Genomic DNA, 20460 nt, shown 5'->3' with positions numbered 1-20460 from the left:
CAATTGCATCAATTCCTTCATCCTCCAGGTACTGCCTGCATACTCTTGCCACACAAAGCCAGTCATTGTCGTGCATCAGGAGGAACCAGTACCCACTGCACCAGCGTAGGGTCTGACCATGGGTTCAAGGATTTCATCCCGATACCTAATGGCAGTAAGACTGCGGTTCTCTAGCCTGTAGAGGTCTGTGCGTCCCTCCATGGATATGCCAACCCAGACCATCACTGACCCACCACCAAACCAGTCATGCTGAACGATGTTGTAGGCAGCATAGTGTTCTCCTTGGCTTCTCCAGACCCTTTCACGTCTATCACAGGTGCTCAGGGTGAACCTGCTCTCATCTGTGAAAAGCACAGGGCGCCAGTGGCGGACATGCCAATTCTGGTGTTCTATGGCAAATGCCAATCGAGCTGGGCAGTGAGCACAGGGCATACTACAGGACGTCGCGCCCTGAGGCCACCCTCATGGAGTCTGTTTCTGACTGTTTGGGCAGAGACATTCACACCAGTGGCCTGCTGGAGGTCATTCTGTAGGGATCGGGCAGTGCTTAACCTGTTCCTCCTTGCACAAAGCAGCAGATATGGGTCCTGCTGATGGGTTTAGGACCTTCTACGGCCATGTCCAGCTCTCCTAGAGTAATTGCCTGTCTCCTGGAATCTCCTCCATGTTGTGGAGATTATGCTGGGAGACACATCAAATCTCCTTGCAACGGCACTCGTGGATGTGCCATCCTGGAGGAGTTGGACAATCTGTGCAACTTCTGTAGGGTTGAGAAATCACCTCAGGCTCCCAGTAGAGATAATGACTCTAGCTATAGCCAACACTAATGGAAAACCAGTCGAAATGATCAAGAGAGAGAAACTTGAAATGGCCTCCACATGCAAAACCACCCCTATTTTGGGGTCGTCTCATTGTTTCCCCTCTAGTGCACCTGTTGTTAATTCCATCAACACCAATGCAGCTGAAACTGATTAACAACCCCCTCTGCTACTTAACTGACCAGATAATTATAAAAAAAAAGTGCAATTGAATTCATGACATACCCTGTTCAAAAAATGTTTTGAGCAGTGTATAATAATAATAATAATAATTAATTTTATTTGTTGAGCACTCTTCATTCAGGCAGAATCTCAGAGTGCTAAAAAACAGAGCTCAGCAAAAGCACAGTTTAAGAAAATTATACGTTTTTTAAAAAGTAGGAAATGCTTTTCTGAATAAAAAGGTTTTTAGGCCAGTCTCAAAACAGTCCAGTGTCTGTGTTGCCCTTAAGTTGTCTGGGAGGCTGTTCCACAGTCGCGGGGCTGCAGCGGAGAAGGCCCGGTCGCCCATGGTGCGTAGCCTAGTGTTTGGGACCTGCAGGAACAAACTGTTATTGGATCTGAGGGGGCGGTTTGATGTTTGGGGAGTGATGAGTTCTTGCAGGTAAGGGGGGGCATGACCGTTTATGCATTGGTGGGTGAGTAGGAGGACTTTGTAGTTAATGCGGAATGAGACAGGGAGCCAGTGCAGTGAGTGTAAAATGGGGGTTATGTGGTTGTATTTCCTGACTCATCAGGATCCTGGCAGCGCTGTTCTGGATGTACTGAAGCTTTTGGATGTTCCTGCCAGTGATCCCAGTGAACAGTGAATTGCAGTAGTCCAGTCTTGAGGAGATGAAGGCGTGGACGAGCCTCTCAGCATCTGGCAGGGTTAAAGTGGGGACAGAACCTTGTGGAACACCACAGGAGACAGGGAGCTGTCTGGAATTGCATCTTTCCAGTGAGACATACTCAGTTCTGCCAGACAGGTAGGACTGGAACCACTTGAGTGCAGAGCCTGACAGTCCAATGGTGGTGTGGAGGCGCTCTAGGAGGATTGTGTGATCCACTGTGTCAAATGCAGCAGTCAGATCCAGGAGGATGAGGAGTGAGGGTGATACTGCATCGGCTGTCATCAGCAGGTCATTCGTCACCCTGAGCAAGGCTGTTTCAGTGCTGTGGGCTGAACAAAATCCTGACTGGAATTTTTCAAACAGGTTGTTGTGTTTGAGGTGGTCCTGAAGTTGAGAAGCAACTACCTTCTCTAGCTCTTTGGACAGGAAGGCAAGGTTGGAGATAGGCCGGTAGTTGGCTAGGACCTCCGGGTCCAGGGTGGGCTTCTTGAGAAGGGGACGGATGACAGCGACCTTGAGAGCCGGAGAGACACAGCCTGACTGAAGGGAAAGGTTGACAATTTTGGTGATGAGAGTGGGGATGTGTGACTTGAGCAGAGCAGTGGGAATGGGGTCAAGGGTACAGGTACAGGCAGAGGTTTAATTGGGCCGGAGCGCTCAGCTCCGCCTCCTTAGGTCCACAACAAACCCCGTCGGAGCTCAGCTCCGTGTCCCTCATTGTAAAATAATCATATACTACTTTTCATATTTTTTTATCTCCTGACTAACGCATTGCAATATGAGACTATATAACTCACAAGACTTATCGAAGACACTGTAGCCAATCGATGATGCATGGAATTATGAGACGTGTCAAAAATCGACAGCTACAATCTTTGGTGATTGTTAAAATGGTTTTCTAACGGAACATTGTTGTTGTTAGTAAGCTGTCCACCAAATAGCCACCGCTAGAATGTGTTTTATGATCTGTTTTTGCTGTTCAGACTGGCATTTTCAGCCTGAAACAATTTGAACTAAGCTAACTTTAAGAAGCAGCCAAGCAGTTTGTTTAGCCTTCACTCAGAACAGAACCTAATAGCCAACGAGCTAAGCTATCCTAACCCAAAGAAAAAAACATGACACCACTTTACGACAAAGTGCAGTTAAACTCGCATTAAGGTGCTAATGTTCATAGGGGAATGTCAAATCAAATGTCAAATCTTGTAGACTATCGCTACCTGCTTTAATTGTAGACCTAACTGAAATAATCAAACTCAACTATTAGTTTTCCAATATTTACTTAAAAATATATTTTTTACAATACCAGTTTAACTAAAATACTAGGCTAATATGATATACAAAGACATGTGTCCCTCTGTTGTGGTTTCAGCTCTGAATTACACACAATATTTAAGTTCACATAGGCTAACTTAAAGTTGTTGGTGCAAAGTCATTTTGAAAAACTGTAGGCTAATAGATTTCCAATGACCCTGAAATAAGTGATGATATACCGGTAGGCTACTGTATAAATACCAATGTCTGCACTAATGTACTCATGAGCATACATTTTATTTTCTTCATGCAGCTTTGTTACGTGCGAATAATGTTGTTTGATATGATTTTAAGAAAACATTGAATTGTAGCCTTTTTGTTTGAAAAACTATTCAACCCCTACGCATAAGAAAAGGAAAAAGAGCCCCTTTAGTGTAATAATGCATTAATTCATAATGTATGTGAGAGCGATATTAATAAACATGCTTTTGAAAGATGACCATTGACCACACAATGGCTCCCCCTCCTCACAAAAGCCAATTTAACCACTGGGTACAGGGTTTCATTTTTCTGAGGATTTCCTCAACATGGCTCTCCTGAACCTCAGCAAGATGCAGGGGAGACAGCACACTTGCAGATAAGGTGCTGGCGTCAGAGGGAAGCAGAGATGGAGAGCTGGACATCTCAGAGCGAATGCTGTCAACCTTTGATCTGAAAAAGTCAATGAAGCTGTTGCATTGCTCTTCTGTAGCCTCAGTTGAGGAGGATAGTTGTGGTTTCAGGAGATGCTCTATGGTGGAAAAAAGCTGTTTAGAGTTTCCAGGGTTTTTATTTATTAGGCTGGAGTAGAACTGTGAGCGAGCATCTTTAAGGGAATTGGAGTAGGCCTTTTGATGTTCACGGAAGGCCAGCTTATGGACTGTGAGCCCAGAGGGCCTGCATCGCCGTTCCAAGACACGCCCAGCTGTTTTCATTTTCCACAGTTCATCAGTGAACCATGGAGCAGACCGTGAGAAATTTACAATACGTGATTTGACCGGGGCATGGAGATCAAAAACACTGCTCAGGGAGGTACTTTAGATCTCCACTAATTCATCCGCTGACGCAGATGCTGGGCAGGTGATGAGCTGGAGACCCATGCTCATAGTGGCTGCGTCAATTATTTTCCAGTTGCGAAAAGATATTTGACGCCTAAGTGTAGTGGTAGGCAGCATAAAAGTAAAGGCCATTGAGACCACCTTGTGGTCAGATACATCAAGATCGTAGACCTGTATGTTATTGATTAGGGCAGTGTCAGTGATGACCAGATCCAGAGTGTGCCCCTTGGTGTGAGTAGGGACCTCAACATGCTGCTGCAGGCCAATACACTCATTCATTTAGGAAATCTGCTGCAAACAGACAGGAGGGGTTGTCGACATGGATATTAAGATCACCAACAATGACAATGTTTGTTGAGATACTGTAGAGTGAGGTCAGCAGATCACTTCTCTGGCCATCAACACATCTCTGGTAAAAAAAGATGGGTTTGGCTTTGGAGGACGGTAAATAAGAAGCACTGTCATGGGGTATGGATGTTTACATTTGAAGGCCAGACATTCCATAGAAGAAAGATCAGGCATTTGCAGAGGAGATAGTTTTAGTTCAGCCCGGTGTATGATGGCCAGTCCACCACCACGACCAGAGCTGCGGGCGTTCTCCATATAGTTGTATCCAGGTGGGCATGCTTCATTGAGTACGTAGTAGTCCACTGGTTTATGCCAGGTTTCAGTTAGGCACATGAAGTCAAGCCTTTTGTCTATAATATGGTCATTTATGAGGAGGGATTTATTTGTGAGGAATTGTGTATTAAACAGCTCCATGGTGATAGGAGACAGAGCTGAGGGTGGAAGTCTCTGCAAGCTCCGTAATCCGGGTGATCCACTCCATATTTTCCACTTTGCCTAATCTTGGGTATTTTCCGATTTGTTGTCAATTGCGGAATGGGACAGCAGAGGGCGCCAGATGCCGTATGCTGCAGGGGGATCGTATATTCCACAGGAGAGGAGCGGAAGTCAGAGGCAGGAAGTAATTTCAGAGCATGGCGACTGCATGTCACGGCATAGTGGATATTTGCAGCTAGCAGGCGTGTGCCTTTCGCGTTTGGGTGTAATCCATCCCTCAAGTAGAGTGATTGTCTGTTCCAGAACACATCGATCAATAAAACCCACGTTGGTTTCCCCGCAAGTGTCCCGAAGCCAAGTGTAAAGGCTAAAAAGACTTTTCTCAGCTGAATGAGTCTACTCCACCTGGGTTTGTTTACACTTCTCAACCCCGTCAGAAAGGCAGAGGAGGTGGTCTCCCTGGAAGGTTTCGCCTGTCACTGTGCCAGTTTGTCAGTCCTTTGAATCTGTCGCTCTACAATTGAATGGTCCCACTCCAACTGTCAACATCTACCGCCCACCTAAACCTAATAAGGATTTCATTGATGAATTCACCACATTTCTCACCCACATCTGCTCACTCTCATCCAACATAATTGTCCTGGGAGATCTCAATATTCACATGGACAACCTTAATAATGCTTCCACTAAGGAGTTCACTTCTTGCCTGGACAGTTTTGGCTTCCAACAATGTATTGATTTCCCTACCCACTCCAAAGACCATATTTTAGACTTGGTCTGTTGCTCAGGTGTCACTCCTTTTAACTGTTCTGCTGTCGATCTCCCCATCTCTGATCACATGCTTGTTTCGTTTAATTTGTCTTTAACATTATCCAAAACCAAACAGTCACATGTTATGTCCTTCCGTAACATAATAAACATTAATTTAGCTGATTTCAGAACAGGCATTGACAATTTCCCCATGCACCCCGGATCATCTGGTTTCTCTCTACAATAATGGTCTCCAAACTCTGTTGAACTCACTTGCTCCCCTCAAAACTCGGACTGTCTCATTCACCCACCCTGCCCCTTGGTTCTCCCCTCACCTACGTCAGCTGAAAGCCAAAGGGCGCCAGCTGGAGCGGCTTTCCAGAAGGTCTGGACTCACTATCCACAAGCAGATCTATCATGCCCATATCATCAAATACAAAGACGCCCTCTCCTCAGCCAAATCCCAACACTTTACAGAAAAAATCACTGCTGGTGCTGGGAACACTAGGGCCCTGTTCTCAGTGGTCAACAGCACACTGCGCCCCCCAGATTCCCTTCCCCCACACTTCTACTCCACTGACCACTGTAACACCCTGATGTCATTTAAAAAAAAATAGCCACCATCCACCATTAACTCACCCCTCACATGTCTAGTTGTCCACCCCCTCTAGTTCTCCACTCCCCCATCTCTGTACCACTTTCATGCTTCCAACTCCCCTCTGCCGCCGAGTTATCAGATGCCATCGGGAAATCCAAATCATCCACCTGCCAACTCGTCCCCCTGCCATCCTCCCTGGTTATAGCCTCCCTCCCCTCTCTACTGCCCCTGACAACTGCCATTATCCATTCTTCCATGACCTCTGGTTCAGTCCCATCTTCTCTTAAATCTGCTGCAGTGACACCGACGCTGAAAAAACCTGGTTCAGACCCCAACAACTTCAATAACCTTCGTCCCATCTCCAAACTGCCATTTCTCTCAAACATCCTGGAAAAAGTAGTGGCATCACAGGTCCATGCTCATCTCTCCAACAATAACCTCTATGAACAATTCCGGTTTTCGCCCCCGCCACAGCACAATCATCAAAATCACTAATGACCTCCTGATGGCAGCTGACTCAGGACTATTATCCATCCTCATCCTCCTCGACCTGAGCGCGGCTTTTGACACCATATCCTACTCCACCCTCCTTGACAGACTAGCCCCCATTGGCATAACTCACACACCCCTAGACTGGTTCCGCTCATATCTCTCTGGCCGTACTCAGTTCATCTAGTTAAAATCATTCTCATCCCACCCATCCCCCCTCTCCACTGGTGTTCCCCAGGGCTCTGTCCTTGGCCCTATCCTTTTCATCATATATCTCCTCCCACTTGGACTGATTTTCCGTAAATACAATAGTCATTTCCACTGTTATGCGGATGACACCCAGCTCTACGTTTCCACCAAACCCACTTCCACCTTCCCACCCTCCTCCCTCTGTGCCTGTTTACAGGAAATCAAATCCTGGTTTTCTTCCAATTTCCTAAAGCTTAACAGTGAAAAAACTGAGGCAGTCCTCAATGGCTCCAAACACACCCTCACCAAACACCCCAGTTTCACCCTCACCATAGATAACTCCTCGGTTACCCCCTCTCCTCAGGTTAAAAGCCTGGGTGTCGTCCTCGACAGCACCCTATCATTCCATACCCACAACATCAACACCATCCGATCTGCCTACTTTCACATCCGCAATATCAACCGCCTCCGCCCCTCACTCACTCCCAACACCGCCGCAATCCTGGTTCACTCCCTTGTCACTTCCCGCCTGGACTACTGCAATTCACTTCTCTTTGGTCTCCCACACAAACTCCTCCATAAACTTCAACTTGTACAAAATGCTGCTGCCCGTATCGTCACTAGGACGCCATCCATCAATCACATCACCCCCGTTCTACATCAACTCTTCTGGCTTCCCATTAAACACTGCATTAACTACAAAATCCTCCTCTACACATTTAAGGCAATCCATAACCTCGCCCCTCCATACCTCTCTGACCTCCTCCACATCAATGTCCCTACCCGGTCTCTCAGGTCTGCCTCCTCCATCACCCTGACCGTCCCCCAAGCCCATTTGTCCACCATGGGATCCAGAGCCTTCAGCCGCTCTGCCCCTCACCTCTGGAACTCTGACATCAGGAACATTGACCCTAACTCAATCGCTCTTTTTAAAACTCACATCAAAACCTGTTTAGGAAAGCCTATAACCTGTAAAGGGTCCTGCCAACTGAAGTTGTTGCTGTTGCTGTATTATGTATTATTCAATGTATTATTCACTGTTGTAAGGCGACCTTGGGTTTCTTGAAAGGCGCCCTATAAATAAAATGTATTATTATTATTATTATTATTATTATTATTATAAAAGTCTACTGAAACGCTCGTTCCTGCGCCCATTGGTAGGAATTGGACCGGAGACAAATACAGATTTACCACACTGCTTAAGGTAGCTAATGAGAGCACTGAAGTCAGTTTTTGTGAGCTCTGACTGACAACAGGCAGAGTCATTTGTCCCGACATGAACAATAATCCTCCGAATTGTAGATGGGAGAGTTGGAAGCATATCCCGGAGCTCAGCCAGGACTTCAGTAACCAAGGCGCCTGGCATACAACGCGTGATAACGTTGAAGAAGCGCAAATGTCTAGTGATGGAGTCGCCGATTATCAGAGTGGATGGTGGGAACAGTGGCTGAATGACTGGGATCTTGGGGCCGGGGATACAGTCTGTGGTGGCAGTGCTTTCAGAGGCTCCCTGCAGCGTCTGTTCCACCGAGGGCTGGAGGGGAGAGGCACTGTCGGGCTCCGCCTCAGGAGGCACCGTGGGAAAAGTTGCCGATCACCTGGAGACTGCCTCCTGCAGCAGCCTTCGCCGGGATGAGGAATATCCATTTTGCTGTTGGCCTGGTTGATCAGACTGGATGGTAGATGTGGCAACGGACGGATGCTTCACCGAAGGAACCCCTTGGACAGCCGTTGGAGATAACTTCAGCCCCCAGGGAGGAATCGACCGGAGGAGCAGCCCCAATCGCCGGGACACTGGCAAGCGTCCAGTGGGAAGTTGCTGGAGGTGATGACTGGGCTGGCGAGGCACGCGGCAGGTCCTGCTGTTCGTCCGACTTGGCCGGTGGAGTGTTTGAAGGTTCGACTGCGGAGAGGGCCTAATACCGATTTCCGAGGGGCAGAGCAGGTGTGACCGCCCTAGTGTGCCTTCTTCTTCGGTCGCGAACGATGACCTCCGTCCAGGGTTGAGGGCCAGGAGTGGAGGAGACAGGTGCTCGGATGCCTGATGGGTCCCAGAGGACAGTGTCCTGGAGGGCTGCACTGAGGGTGGAGATCTGCTTCGATTGATCGGTTGCGAGATCAGTGAAGCTGGAGAGTAAAAGTTCTTTCTCCCGGAGTTTTTCACTGAAACTGGAGAGGATCGCTTCTTTCTTTCGCAGCTCAGCAGAAAGTCTACGGATGTCATCAGTCAGGTAAGCTATCTTGTTTTGGGCGTTTTGCAGGAGGATTGAGTCCTCAGGTGATGTTGCCATCTTGTTAGTTGTGTAGTCTGTAGCCACAAACAATCTATGCTGTAATCACAAACAATTGATGCGACGATTCTGTACGTCACAAACAATTGATGCGACGATTCTGTACGTCAGTATTTGGTTTTATATACTGTCTCTGTTTACAATCCTATTGCAATGTCAGTATTTCTGCACAAAATGTTATTGAGCAGGTAATATCAAATGTAACAGGTAGTTTCCAATGAGTAGAGCAAGCCAGATGTTATGACACTTGCAACCTTGGGCCATCAGCGCGGCCATCTTGAAAAACCGAAAATACGTACGTGATTGACAGTTCACTAGCGCATCAGAAACACAAGGGAACACAAGTAAGAGCTGCGTAGGCGAGATACAAGACATCAACTGTACTTCAGCATTTTGATCAAATTTGAGCTGTTCGTATAATCGCAACAGATCAAAGTATTGCAATGTCAATACCAGGGCTTTGAACCAGAATTTATTCCCAATTGGTTCGTTCCGATCAGAAACAGTATTTTAACGTTTCCGGTTTTCGTTCCAACCCTAAAATTGACGTTCCTGAACCGGTTAGAACAAAAAAATAAAGTTCCTGAACCGGTTAATAGCGTTCCATGTCAGCTGCGGGACATACAAATAAGTAGACTGATCATTAGGACTTTAAAATAATCTTATATGTCTCTATCCTGTCATTAAACATTAAAAAAGCACTATAGGCTACATTATGTAAGCGGCAACTGTAATTCTGACATTTTGTAAGTATTATACATGAGTTAAGACAAGGAAAATGTATGCTATGTTGTTTATTGGGCAAACAAACCATAACAGCATTTGGCCAAACCTCGTCAGGGCCCAATCAGTGCATTTTTGTCAACAGAGACAATACAAATATTACAAAACTACAATGGTATCTACATACATCCCTCAATGTTGTATTTGGATTTGTTAGTCGCGGGGTCAAATGAATAATGCTGCCGCATAGGATTCTCGCAATGTCTTCCCATCTGAACAAAAAAGTTAAAATTCCAAATATGAGAACTACCGTATTAGCCCACGTTTTAAATAAAGACTTAACATACTAGGGTCGGTTATGCTGGGCAATAGCAAGGTAGTCTACTGTCAATGCTAACTGTCCAACTTAGCTATAATTTCATTAACTTGACCCTGCAGATTTTTACAACAATGCATTGGAAATTCGTAGCCTATCTTATAGAATTCCTATTTAAAACAAACATGTGTGAGATACTTGGTACAATATTTACCTCTTCTTAAGATTGAGTTTGAGAGACTGGTGGCTACAGCTTGTGCATAGATTTGATCCGATAAGGCTACCAGCTGGCGGCGCGGCACGGTTCTCTAGTATCTAAGTTAACGACCGGAAGAGAACATCACCAATCATATTGCATTTAGGAATCTTGTGAAAGAGCGAAAAAATAACGTTATTAACCGGTTACCATTATTTTAGGTAAACGATTCTGATCCGGAACATATCTTTTTTTAAAGTTTCTGGTTTCGTTTCTGTTCCTAGCAAAACATCAAAAGTTTCTGGTTTTCGTTTTCATTCCGTGAACCGGTTCAAAGCCTTGGTCAATACATACAGTCATGGACAAAAATATTGGCACCCCTGCACTTCTGTCAGATAATGTACCAATTCTCCCAGAAAAATTTCGCAATTACAAATGCTTTGGTATTCACATGTTGATTTCTATTGTTTGCATTGGAACAACACAAAAAAGCAGAGAAGAAAAGCCAAATCTGACATGATTCCACACAAATCTCCAAAAGTGGCCCGGACAAAATTATTGGCACCCTTTCAAAATTGTAAGAAATTATTATATTTCAATCATGTAATGCTCCTTTAATCTTTATTTACACTCACCTGTGGCAAGCTACAGATGCTGGTAATATAAAAATCACATTTGCAACCAGTTAAAATGGAGCAAAGTTGACTCAACCTTTGTGTTGTGTGTCTGTGTATACCGCACTGAGCATGGAGAAAATAAAGAAGAGCAAAGAATTGTCGGAGGATTTGACTACCAAAATTGTAGGAAAGCATGAACAATCTCAAGGCTTCAGGTCCATCTCCAGAGATTTTAATGCTCCTGTGTCCACTGTGAGCAGTGTCATCAAGAAGTTTACAGCCCATGGCATTGTCACTAACCTCCCTGGTTGTGGAAGGAAGAGAAACATTTCTGACAGAATGCAACCAAAGATTGTTTGAATGGTGGATAAAAAAACTAGAACAACTTCCAAATAAATTCAAGCTACCATGCAGACACAGGGTACATTGGTGTCAGCTCGCACTATCCATCGCCTTTTGAATGAAATTAGATGCTATGGTAGGAGATCCAGGAGGTCCCCACAAAGGTTGAGTCAACTTTGCTCCATTTTAACTGCTTGCAAATGTGATTTCTATATTACCAGCATCTGTGGCTCGCCACTGGTGAGTTTAAATAAAGATTTAAGGAGCATTACATGCTTAAAATACAATTATTTCTTAAGGGTGCCAATAATTTTGTCCGGCCCTTTTTTGAGTTTTATGTGGAATAAAGTCAGATTTGGCATTATTTGTCAGATTTTTTGTGTTTTTCCAATGCAAACTAAGTAAATAAACATGTGAATACAAAAGCATTTGTAATTGCGACACTTTTCTGGGAGTATTGGTGCATTATCTGACAGAAGTGCAGGGGTCCATGACTGTATATATATACATATATATGTATATTTATATATATACACACTACCGTTCAAAAGTTTAGAGTCACACAAAAATGTCCTTATTTTTCAAAGAAAAGCACTGTTTTTGTCAATGAAGATAACATTAAATTAATCAGAAATACACTCTGTTAATGTGGTAAATGACTATTTTAGATGGAAACGTCTGGTTTTTCATGAAATATCTACATAGGTGTATAGAGGCCCATTTTCAGCAACTATCACTCCAGTGTTCTAATGGTACATTGTGTTTGCTAATCGCCTTAGAAAACTAATGGATGATTAGAACACCCTTAAAAAACCCTTGTGCAATTATGTTAGCACAGCTGAAAACTGTTTTGCTGTTGAGAGAAGCTATAAAACTGGCCTTCCTGTGAGCTAGGTGGGTATCTGGAGCATCACATTTGTGGGTTTCAATTATACTCTCAAAATGGCCAGAAAAAGAGAACTTTCATGTAAAACTCGCCCGTCTATTCTTGTTCTTAGACATGAAGGCTATACCATGTGAGAAATTGCGAAGAAACTGAACTTTTCCTACAACGGTGTGTACTACTCCCTTCAGAGAACAACACAAACAGGCTCTAACCAGAGTAGAAAGAGAAGTGGGAGGCCCCAAGTGGCAAAGAAAAAGCCATATCTGAGACTGGACAATAAAAAGGAAAGAATGATATGGGCAAAAGAACACAGACATTGGACAGAGGAAGATTGGGGAAAAAGTGTCAGACAAATCAAAGTTTGAGGTGTTTGGATCACACAGAAGTGAGACGCAGAACAGGTGAAAAGATGCTGGAATAGTGCCTGACGCCATTTGTCAAGCATGGTGGAGGTAATGTGATGGTCTGGGGCTGCTTTGGTGCTGGAAAAGTGGGAGATTTGTACAAAGTAAAAGAATTTTAAATAAGGAAGGCTATCACTCCATTTTGCAACACCATACCATACCCTGTGGACAGCGCTTGATTAGAGCCAATTTCCTCCTACAACAGGACAATGAACCAAAGCACACCAAATTATGCAAGAACTATTTAGGGAAGAAGCAGGCAGCTGGTATGCTGTCTGTAATGGAGTGGCCAGCGCAGTCACCAGATTTCAAACCCATTGAGCTGTTGTGGGAGCAGCTTGACTGTATGGTACGCAAGAAGTACCAATCAAGCCAAACCAACTTGTGGGAGGTGCTTCAGGAAGCATGGGGTTAAATTTCTACAGATTACCTCAACAAGTTAACAGCTAGAATGCCAAAGGTCTGCATTGCTGCAATTGCTGCAAATGGAACATTCTTTGACAAAAGCAAAATTTGAAGAACAAAATTAATATTTCAAATAAAAATCATTATTTCTGACCTTGTCTTAACTATATTTTCTATTCATTTTGCAACTCATTTGATACATAAAAGTGTACGTTTTCATGGAAAACACGAAATTGTCTGAGTGACCCCAAACTTTTGAACGGTAGTGTATATAAAACAACGTTTTAGAGGCACTAAAAAGAAGTCACTGCCTAATGCTACTATTGTGCTGAGGGAATTGGAAATATGCAAGATATTAATTCTGGTTCAGCCTTTTTTCCCTTTCCATCCCGCTCCTCCCACATAACCTTAGATGGGGAGGAGGTATCATTGTCTGGACCACTTGCAGATTTTGTAGAATTTATTTTATGCATTCTTCCATGTTCAGGACAACAGAACTGTAAACAATAAAAAGTCTAACAAGTCGCAATTTAACCATTTTTTGGTATAAAAAAGTACATATTACGCCATTTCTTGGTTTTGACTATGTACTTCCTAACAGTTTATATTAAATTAAACTATCATTTCCATGAATGTTCTGATATATTTTCATTTCCCCAAAAATATTCTTTTATATTCTCATGTAGCTATGACAGCAAGACATACATCCTAGTGTGAGGAAGAAGGGGAGACGATGCAGAAGCTACTGAGAGTCTGTACTGTACCTGGGCTGTTGGCCACAGAGTCAAAATGACAGTTGGCAAGCATAAAGTGCTGTGCGCCACTCTTAGGCTCCAGCTTGACAGCTATGTTGGTGACCTTGTCATAGTAGCTGGTGAAGCCACCCAAGAAGTCGATGCTGAAGGAGCCGGTTGGCCGTTGTACGTCCACAGTAATGGCATGGGGGCCGGCCTTGCTCTCCTCCCTGATGACCTCGATCTCAGCCAGCAGGTAACCCACGGTGATCACCTCATTCTCCACACTCCCCACGGGTCGAGGACCCACACTGGTGATGCTCTCCAGGTGTTTTCTGCCAGGACGGACACCCATAGGCAGTTAAGGATAGACAAACATAGACCATGAAATAACATCACATTCACAGAATTAACATTTACTCCTTTTCCAGGACTTGCGCTACCTGATTTTATAATCCGATAACGACTACAATAACAGATGCTCTCAGAGAAACCAGAGGTGTTACTAACTGCAAATTACTCAATAGCTAGCTATCAATAAACTCCTCAAACTGGCTTGAACTCCTCAGACTAACCTTACCTCAGTCAGGGTAGAAAATACACTACATGCTGAAGGGAGAGGAGTAAATTCCTACAGTGGCCAGGCCTAGCAGATGAAACATGAGCAAAAGTACGTGGACAACCTACCATAAATTCCAGACTGTTAACTTTGGTTATACAGTGATTTTGCAAAAATGTTCTAACCCTGTGGTTAATAAACGGGAATGCATTTTTTATTTCTCCCTGTTCTCCTGGCATCTTCCAAATCCAGGTTTTCTATCAGAGCGCCATCTAGAAAGCATGATTTACCCCCCCAGACAACATATGCTTTACATAAATGGCAGTGTGCGCCTACCTACCACTCCAGCTAATGACCGGCATTGTGCATACAGATCTATGAAGTCTCTGCTGCCTTGTAGTCACAGCAACTCAGGCCATAAAGCTTCCAACAAACAACTCTTGTGCTTATGTTGCTTCCTGAGGCAGCCTGTAACTCTGAAGGTGTCGCTTCAAAGGGACAACCAGGGGGGAGTTTACTTCTGCTGGTACGGCTTTGTGCAATGCGGATACGGACGGTGCTCAAGGTGCTTATTAGTAGAGGTCACCTTCATTTATGTATTTATTCATTGTTATGACACATACCAGTGTTTCCCCTACCATTATATTAGGGTGAGAGCTATTTTATGCACAAATAATGACGATACGGGTAATTGGCTGTGTTTTCTGTATGTGAAAGTCAGAAGCGTCTTTTAAAATGTGCATTGACATCTCACTTTTCATGACTAGTCTGCCAGTTAACTTGCTAGCTATCTACCCTGACTGAGGTAAGGTTAGTCTGAGGAGTTCGAGCCAGTTTGAGGAGTTGATTGATAGCTAGCTATTGAGTGCATCAGCCTCATCACTTACAAAACTGATCAGATTTTGCATGTATAGCTGTAGAAAGCCAATCACAGTGAAAGCAATGCTCATATAGGACCATGATATAGGATATCACTACTACATAAAATGTATAGTAGATGTGCTATAGCTAGTCCATATGTAGTTCACACTGGGATATTGAGCTGATGATGTGACAGAAAACAATTGCCTTTTTACAGTGCATGAGAGAGAGAGGGAGGCAGAGAGAGAATCAGGGAATAAATCCTTATCTTTTGGTTTATCTTGTTGACTAAATAATTCCAGAATAAATAAAGAATGAAGGAAACATATGAACACCATGATTCCTTAAAGTGTTTGTGTCGGTGTCTGTGCCCTGATGTCTTTTTTTCAATTCTTAAACTTTTCAACACTGATTGTTATAGAACACAATTGAAACCAGACAATGGAGAGCCGTTCCATTTGTGGAGCAATGACAAACAATAAATAAAGTAGGGACGTATTGAATAAATACAACTAAGAATAAAAAGGTCCATATGTTTTACAATGTAAAAGATTGGGGCTTTAATCACATTATCACACGCGCGTCACTGATTCTGCACTTCATCTTAAGAAATCTGTCTGCGCAAATATCTCCATTTGTGCAGACAGATGTTTTCTTTACCCTCAGACAATTTCCTTCCAGTAATCAGAACACTGATAGATGTCTACTCCTGTGGGCTTGGGTTGTAGAGGAGAGGGTACTCTCCTAACCTTCTCCAGGACTTGCTCGTCGAAAGCATCCATCCTTTATTCTGCTCTCTCTCGTTCCTAGCCAAGTGGTTTTAGAGCCTTCTACTGCATTCCACACAACCTGATCTGCAGCTTCTCCCACCTACTGGATTGGCAAAATTCTGCACGGCCTGTTTCGCACATGTGCAGTCAACGTGCACAAGTCTGTACTGACACAATATTTTGGTGCTGCACCGACAGTCTGTGCAGACCACGAAATTTGGGTCATGTGCACAGACTGTGTAAACAGAAGTATACTTCCCACTAAGTGGTCCCATTCTTGTGTGACCCATGGCCTCATAGTTGAGCTGTTGTTGGATGTCCTCAATGCATATTAACTGCCCTTACTGAGAAAATGTAGTGGGGCAGAAACTTGACAAAGTATGATAGTTTTTTTAATTGCGCCACATTCAAAGACGCTGATCTACACAACATATTCTAATACAAATGTTTATCTGTGGTGACTGAAAAGCTGTTTATTAGACTTCACCTTTGCACCTTTTAGCAATGGGTGTGGCTGAGGCAGTTGAACCCAATGATTATAACTGATGTCCACATAGTTTTGCCTAAAGTGTAGTGAAAATGCTCAGACCTCACAGCACAAAGGAACCAGCACCAAAGGGGAGCCTGGAAGTGGTTTCTAAACATCGGAGACGCCAAGCACTTTCATTTCCCATTTTTCAGGGTCATGTCACTCAGATTTCACATGTTAATCACGCAGTAATACAAGAACTGCCCCTTGTTTTTAAACAGCTAAATCTCACTTGATGTGGCGACACTGAGCAAATATCTCATTCAAACAAGGTTGATATTTACAGTTAACTGAAAAGTGGCATCTTATTTAACCTAATTTTGGATAGTGAACCAACTAGCTTAGTCGTGTTTACAAATGCAAGAAGGCTGCAAATACCGTGTGGGCAGCTAAACTCGTATAGGCTTAAATACACTACATTACAGTGAAACCTTCGTGTTAGACCGTAAAAAACACTGCTATGCATCTTCTATGTGACAAGTCAAAAGCAAGTCAGTAACATATCAAAAGTTATTGATGCCTAAGTACTATGTTGGCCTGAAGAAAACTAGGAAGACTTTACTGCCAATTCACTTTCACAAATGAATCAATAATTACATGCCTACATTTTTGCAGAAATGTACATGCTCATTTCACTGCTTTTCCTCCTTTCAATTTTACGTAGTATAGCTGGCCACCTAAGAGGCGAGGAATAAGGTCAGTTTAGCCAGTTCTCCACGGGTTCTGTCATAGTTTTAGTCAAATTATCAAGGCAATACAATGACATACTATGAAATTAAAGATGTGATTTACCTTGCTCTGGCTGCATTGAATTCCCCAGTCGATCTCCCTAGTACAAGCTGTTGTAAAGATAAATGAACTAGTCCCCACAAAACCAAAATAAATACAACCACCAATACAGTGGACCCTACTTCGCTTAACAAGAACGAGTTGACTTCGGACTTCTTTTGTACGTCCCCATAGCCGTTGTTATCATATTGGTCATGGGCATATTTTGTATTCTTTAATGAATTATTTTGTATGGCGTTCAGTTTTATTCTCCTTACAGTCGTGTCACTCTCCATCTTTACTACTGGTACACCAACTTGCGTCAGTCGGGCGGACTCCGGACGGCACACGCCGAGGGACAAATATCGTGAAGGCAGATTGCAAGATTACGAGTGTATCCCACTGATCTAAAAAAAGAAACTGGATAGCGCATCGCATGGTTTCTGACAGTTTCAAAGTGAGGTCACACGAAAAATCGTGGCGGTCATTTTGTAGGGACCACTTTTATATAAGCATATTAAGCCTTATAGTAATTGGCCAGGTTCTAATCATCAACACTTATAAAATACGATAGAGGAACCAGTTTCAATATTTGAAAATATTTATATATATATATCAAGCAAACACAAGCTATATAACAAGTGTTACGGCCCATCTTAGGCTCTAAACAAGAACTGATGACCAGGCGAGAGTTAGAGAAAACCAGGGTTGTTTTATTTAGTTTCCCGCACACAATTGGTCAAAGACCCGAAGGCCAAAAAGTAAAGGCCTCGATATACTTCTGCATCCCTCTCCGTCCTCGAAAAAAAATGGGCGGGCGGGGGCAGGCGGTTGATTCAGAAAAATTTGAACATACTGGTTGGGCTTACATACTACTCCGACGGCTATGTGTCCTACAGCCTATTCAACGCCGGACTGCTGGGTGGGGTAACGACTGTTTGTAGAGCCCGTAGCTACCCTATTACCTCTTTATTGTTTTTCCTCCCGACTGTCACTGACGCGGCTTCAGGACCTGTCGGGCAGGTGTCGTCACATGGGCCTTGGAGACAAGTAGCTCAGTCAATGTTAACATGTCTAATGCTATATATTCACTTGAGAAGGCAAATGTATCTCCATCGTGGTGGTCATTTTTTTGTGAAAAACATAGTAGCGATTTATAACAAAACGATATGCTTATCTTACATACAATACAGAAACTATTATAAAACGATCCAATAAAATGAATACGTTCTTATTTTCCTTTGGTATTTTTGTCACATTCATATTTGCAATGATCGCTGGGGAACCTTTGTATAACTACAACGCTATGACAATGCACTCATTGGCCACGAGACGGTTGCCCTTGTCAAAAAGTGGTAACGTGAATGTGTCACTATGAAACAAAGCATGCACACTTCGAACCAAATTACCCCCCAAACTCTGAGGACAGGGCCAGAAAAATAAACCCACGGTATTCATAATACCAATCAACATGCAGTGTTATAGTTATATCAGACACACAGCAAGAACATGCATACCTCAACATACAGTTGTGGGACTGCGATTTCAACCATGAATATGTTGAAAAACACATACAGGAGCACACTTACTAATGATCCTCTGCCAGGCTCTCACACCTCACACACGAAAAGTTGATTCCAAAAATCTCGAGTGGACTGACTGGCTATGCATTTGTGCTGCTTGTGGGCAGGACAAAACCGATGTGTTTAATCTGCAACGAGACGGTTGCCCTTGTCAAAAGTGTTAGTGTGAAACGTCACTATAAAACAAAGCATTAACACTTCGAACAGAAATACCCGTAGAACTATGAAGTAAGGGGCAGAAAAATAAACCCACTGCAATCTTCATACCAATCCACATGCAGTGTTATAGTTATATCAGAAACACAACAAGAGAATGCATACACATACATGCCAATAAACATGATTCTGATTCTGATACCTCAACATACAGTTGTGAGACTGCCTTTTCAACCATGAATATGATGAAAAACACATACAGAAGCACACTCACTTATGATCCTCTGCCTGGACACCTTTAATGCCCAATTTTCAAGAAGACGTTCTTAGAGAAATCGTTGTGTGTGTGGTAGTCGTTTATTGTATAAATACCTCCTCCCGGGAATCCTCACAACAGCGAATGATGGCAACTAACAGACAATGGTTGATGGTGGAGCTGGACTAATTTGAGTTATAAGCAGAGGACGTGCTTGTAGCGATTTGAGCGACAACTACAACAACAACAGAACAGGAGACAGGTGGTACGTACGTTTACTAGATTTCCCGCTAAATCAAGCGTTAGCGTATTCACAATAACTCTCAAAAGTGTGCTGCTAATGTAGCTAGCCTCGCTGCTAATAAGTACAACGTTATTGTGCTGATTATGCTCTCACACGCCACCCTCATTGAAGCAAAAGTAATGTTTGCCTCAAATGTCTTTCACTGCCGTTTTATGTAAAGTCAGTCATTCTAAATAGGTTCTACACATACATGAAATACATTTCCTATTTAATAGATGCAAAGTAATGCTGCCAGCATTACTCCGTAGCAAATTACGTTAGATGTCAGTTGAAGCTGGTTGGAGAAGGCACTTTCAACACCGAGCCACCAGCCAACCCTGTAAGCAAAATGACGTCCCCTCGACGTCCTGTAATGGTCTCTCAGAACGTTCTAAAAACGTAAATGTGTATGGTTCCCTTGACAACTTAAGGACGTTTTGCACGACGTTCCAAGACCGTCCCGAGGACGTTGCGGTGACAACTGGGAAACGTTTTCTATAGGTCCTGGGGACGTTATGCAGGACGTTGCAAGCACGTCCCGAGGATGTTGCGGTGACAATTGGGAAACGTTTTCTATAGGTCCTGGGGACGTTATGCAGGACGTTGCAAGCACGTCCCGAGGTCATTGTGTTTACGTCAGGGGAACGTGTTTCTATAGATCCTGGGGACGTTCTGCAGGACGATGCAAGAACGTTCCGAGGGCATTGTGGTGACGTCTGGGGAAAGTGTATTAGAGGTCCTGGGGACGTTCTGCAGGACGTTGCAAGCACGTCCCGAGGTCATTGTGTTTACGTCAGGGGAACGTGTTTCTATAGATCCTGGGGACGTTCTGCAGGACTATGCAAGAACGTTCCGAGGGCATTGTGGTGACGTCTGGGGAAAGTTTATTAGAGGTCCTGGGGACGTTCTGCCGGACCGTCCAAGAACGTCCCGAGGTCATTGCAGTGATGTCTGGGAAACGTGTTTTAGCCGT

General features: G+C 43.7%; 1 protein-coding gene across 1 annotated transcript in view; it reads right to left on the bottom strand.

The window, feature by feature from the left end:
• The window catches only part of ermp1 (endoplasmic reticulum metallopeptidase 1), a gene marked incomplete at its 5' end in the record, with an annotated part of 73900 nt that extends 56395 nt beyond the window's left edge, over positions 1-17505 (bottom strand). Inside the window, 2 exons of the mRNA XM_080847261.1 lie at positions 13753-14057; positions 17234-17505. Of these exons, the coding sequence (XP_080703387.1) occupies positions 13753-14057; positions 17234-17505 (577 nt within the window). The remainder of the gene's footprint in view (positions 1-13752; positions 14058-17233) is intronic.
• Between the last annotated feature and the right edge of the window lie 2955 nt (positions 17506-20460).

The sequence above is a fragment of the Sprattus sprattus genome, assembly GCF_963457725.1.
Source record: "Sprattus sprattus genome assembly, chromosome: 11".
NCBI classification, from domain to species: domain Eukaryota; kingdom Metazoa; phylum Chordata; class Actinopteri; order Clupeiformes; family Clupeidae; genus Sprattus; species Sprattus sprattus.
This window is presented reverse-complemented; position numbering and strand designations above follow the sequence as displayed.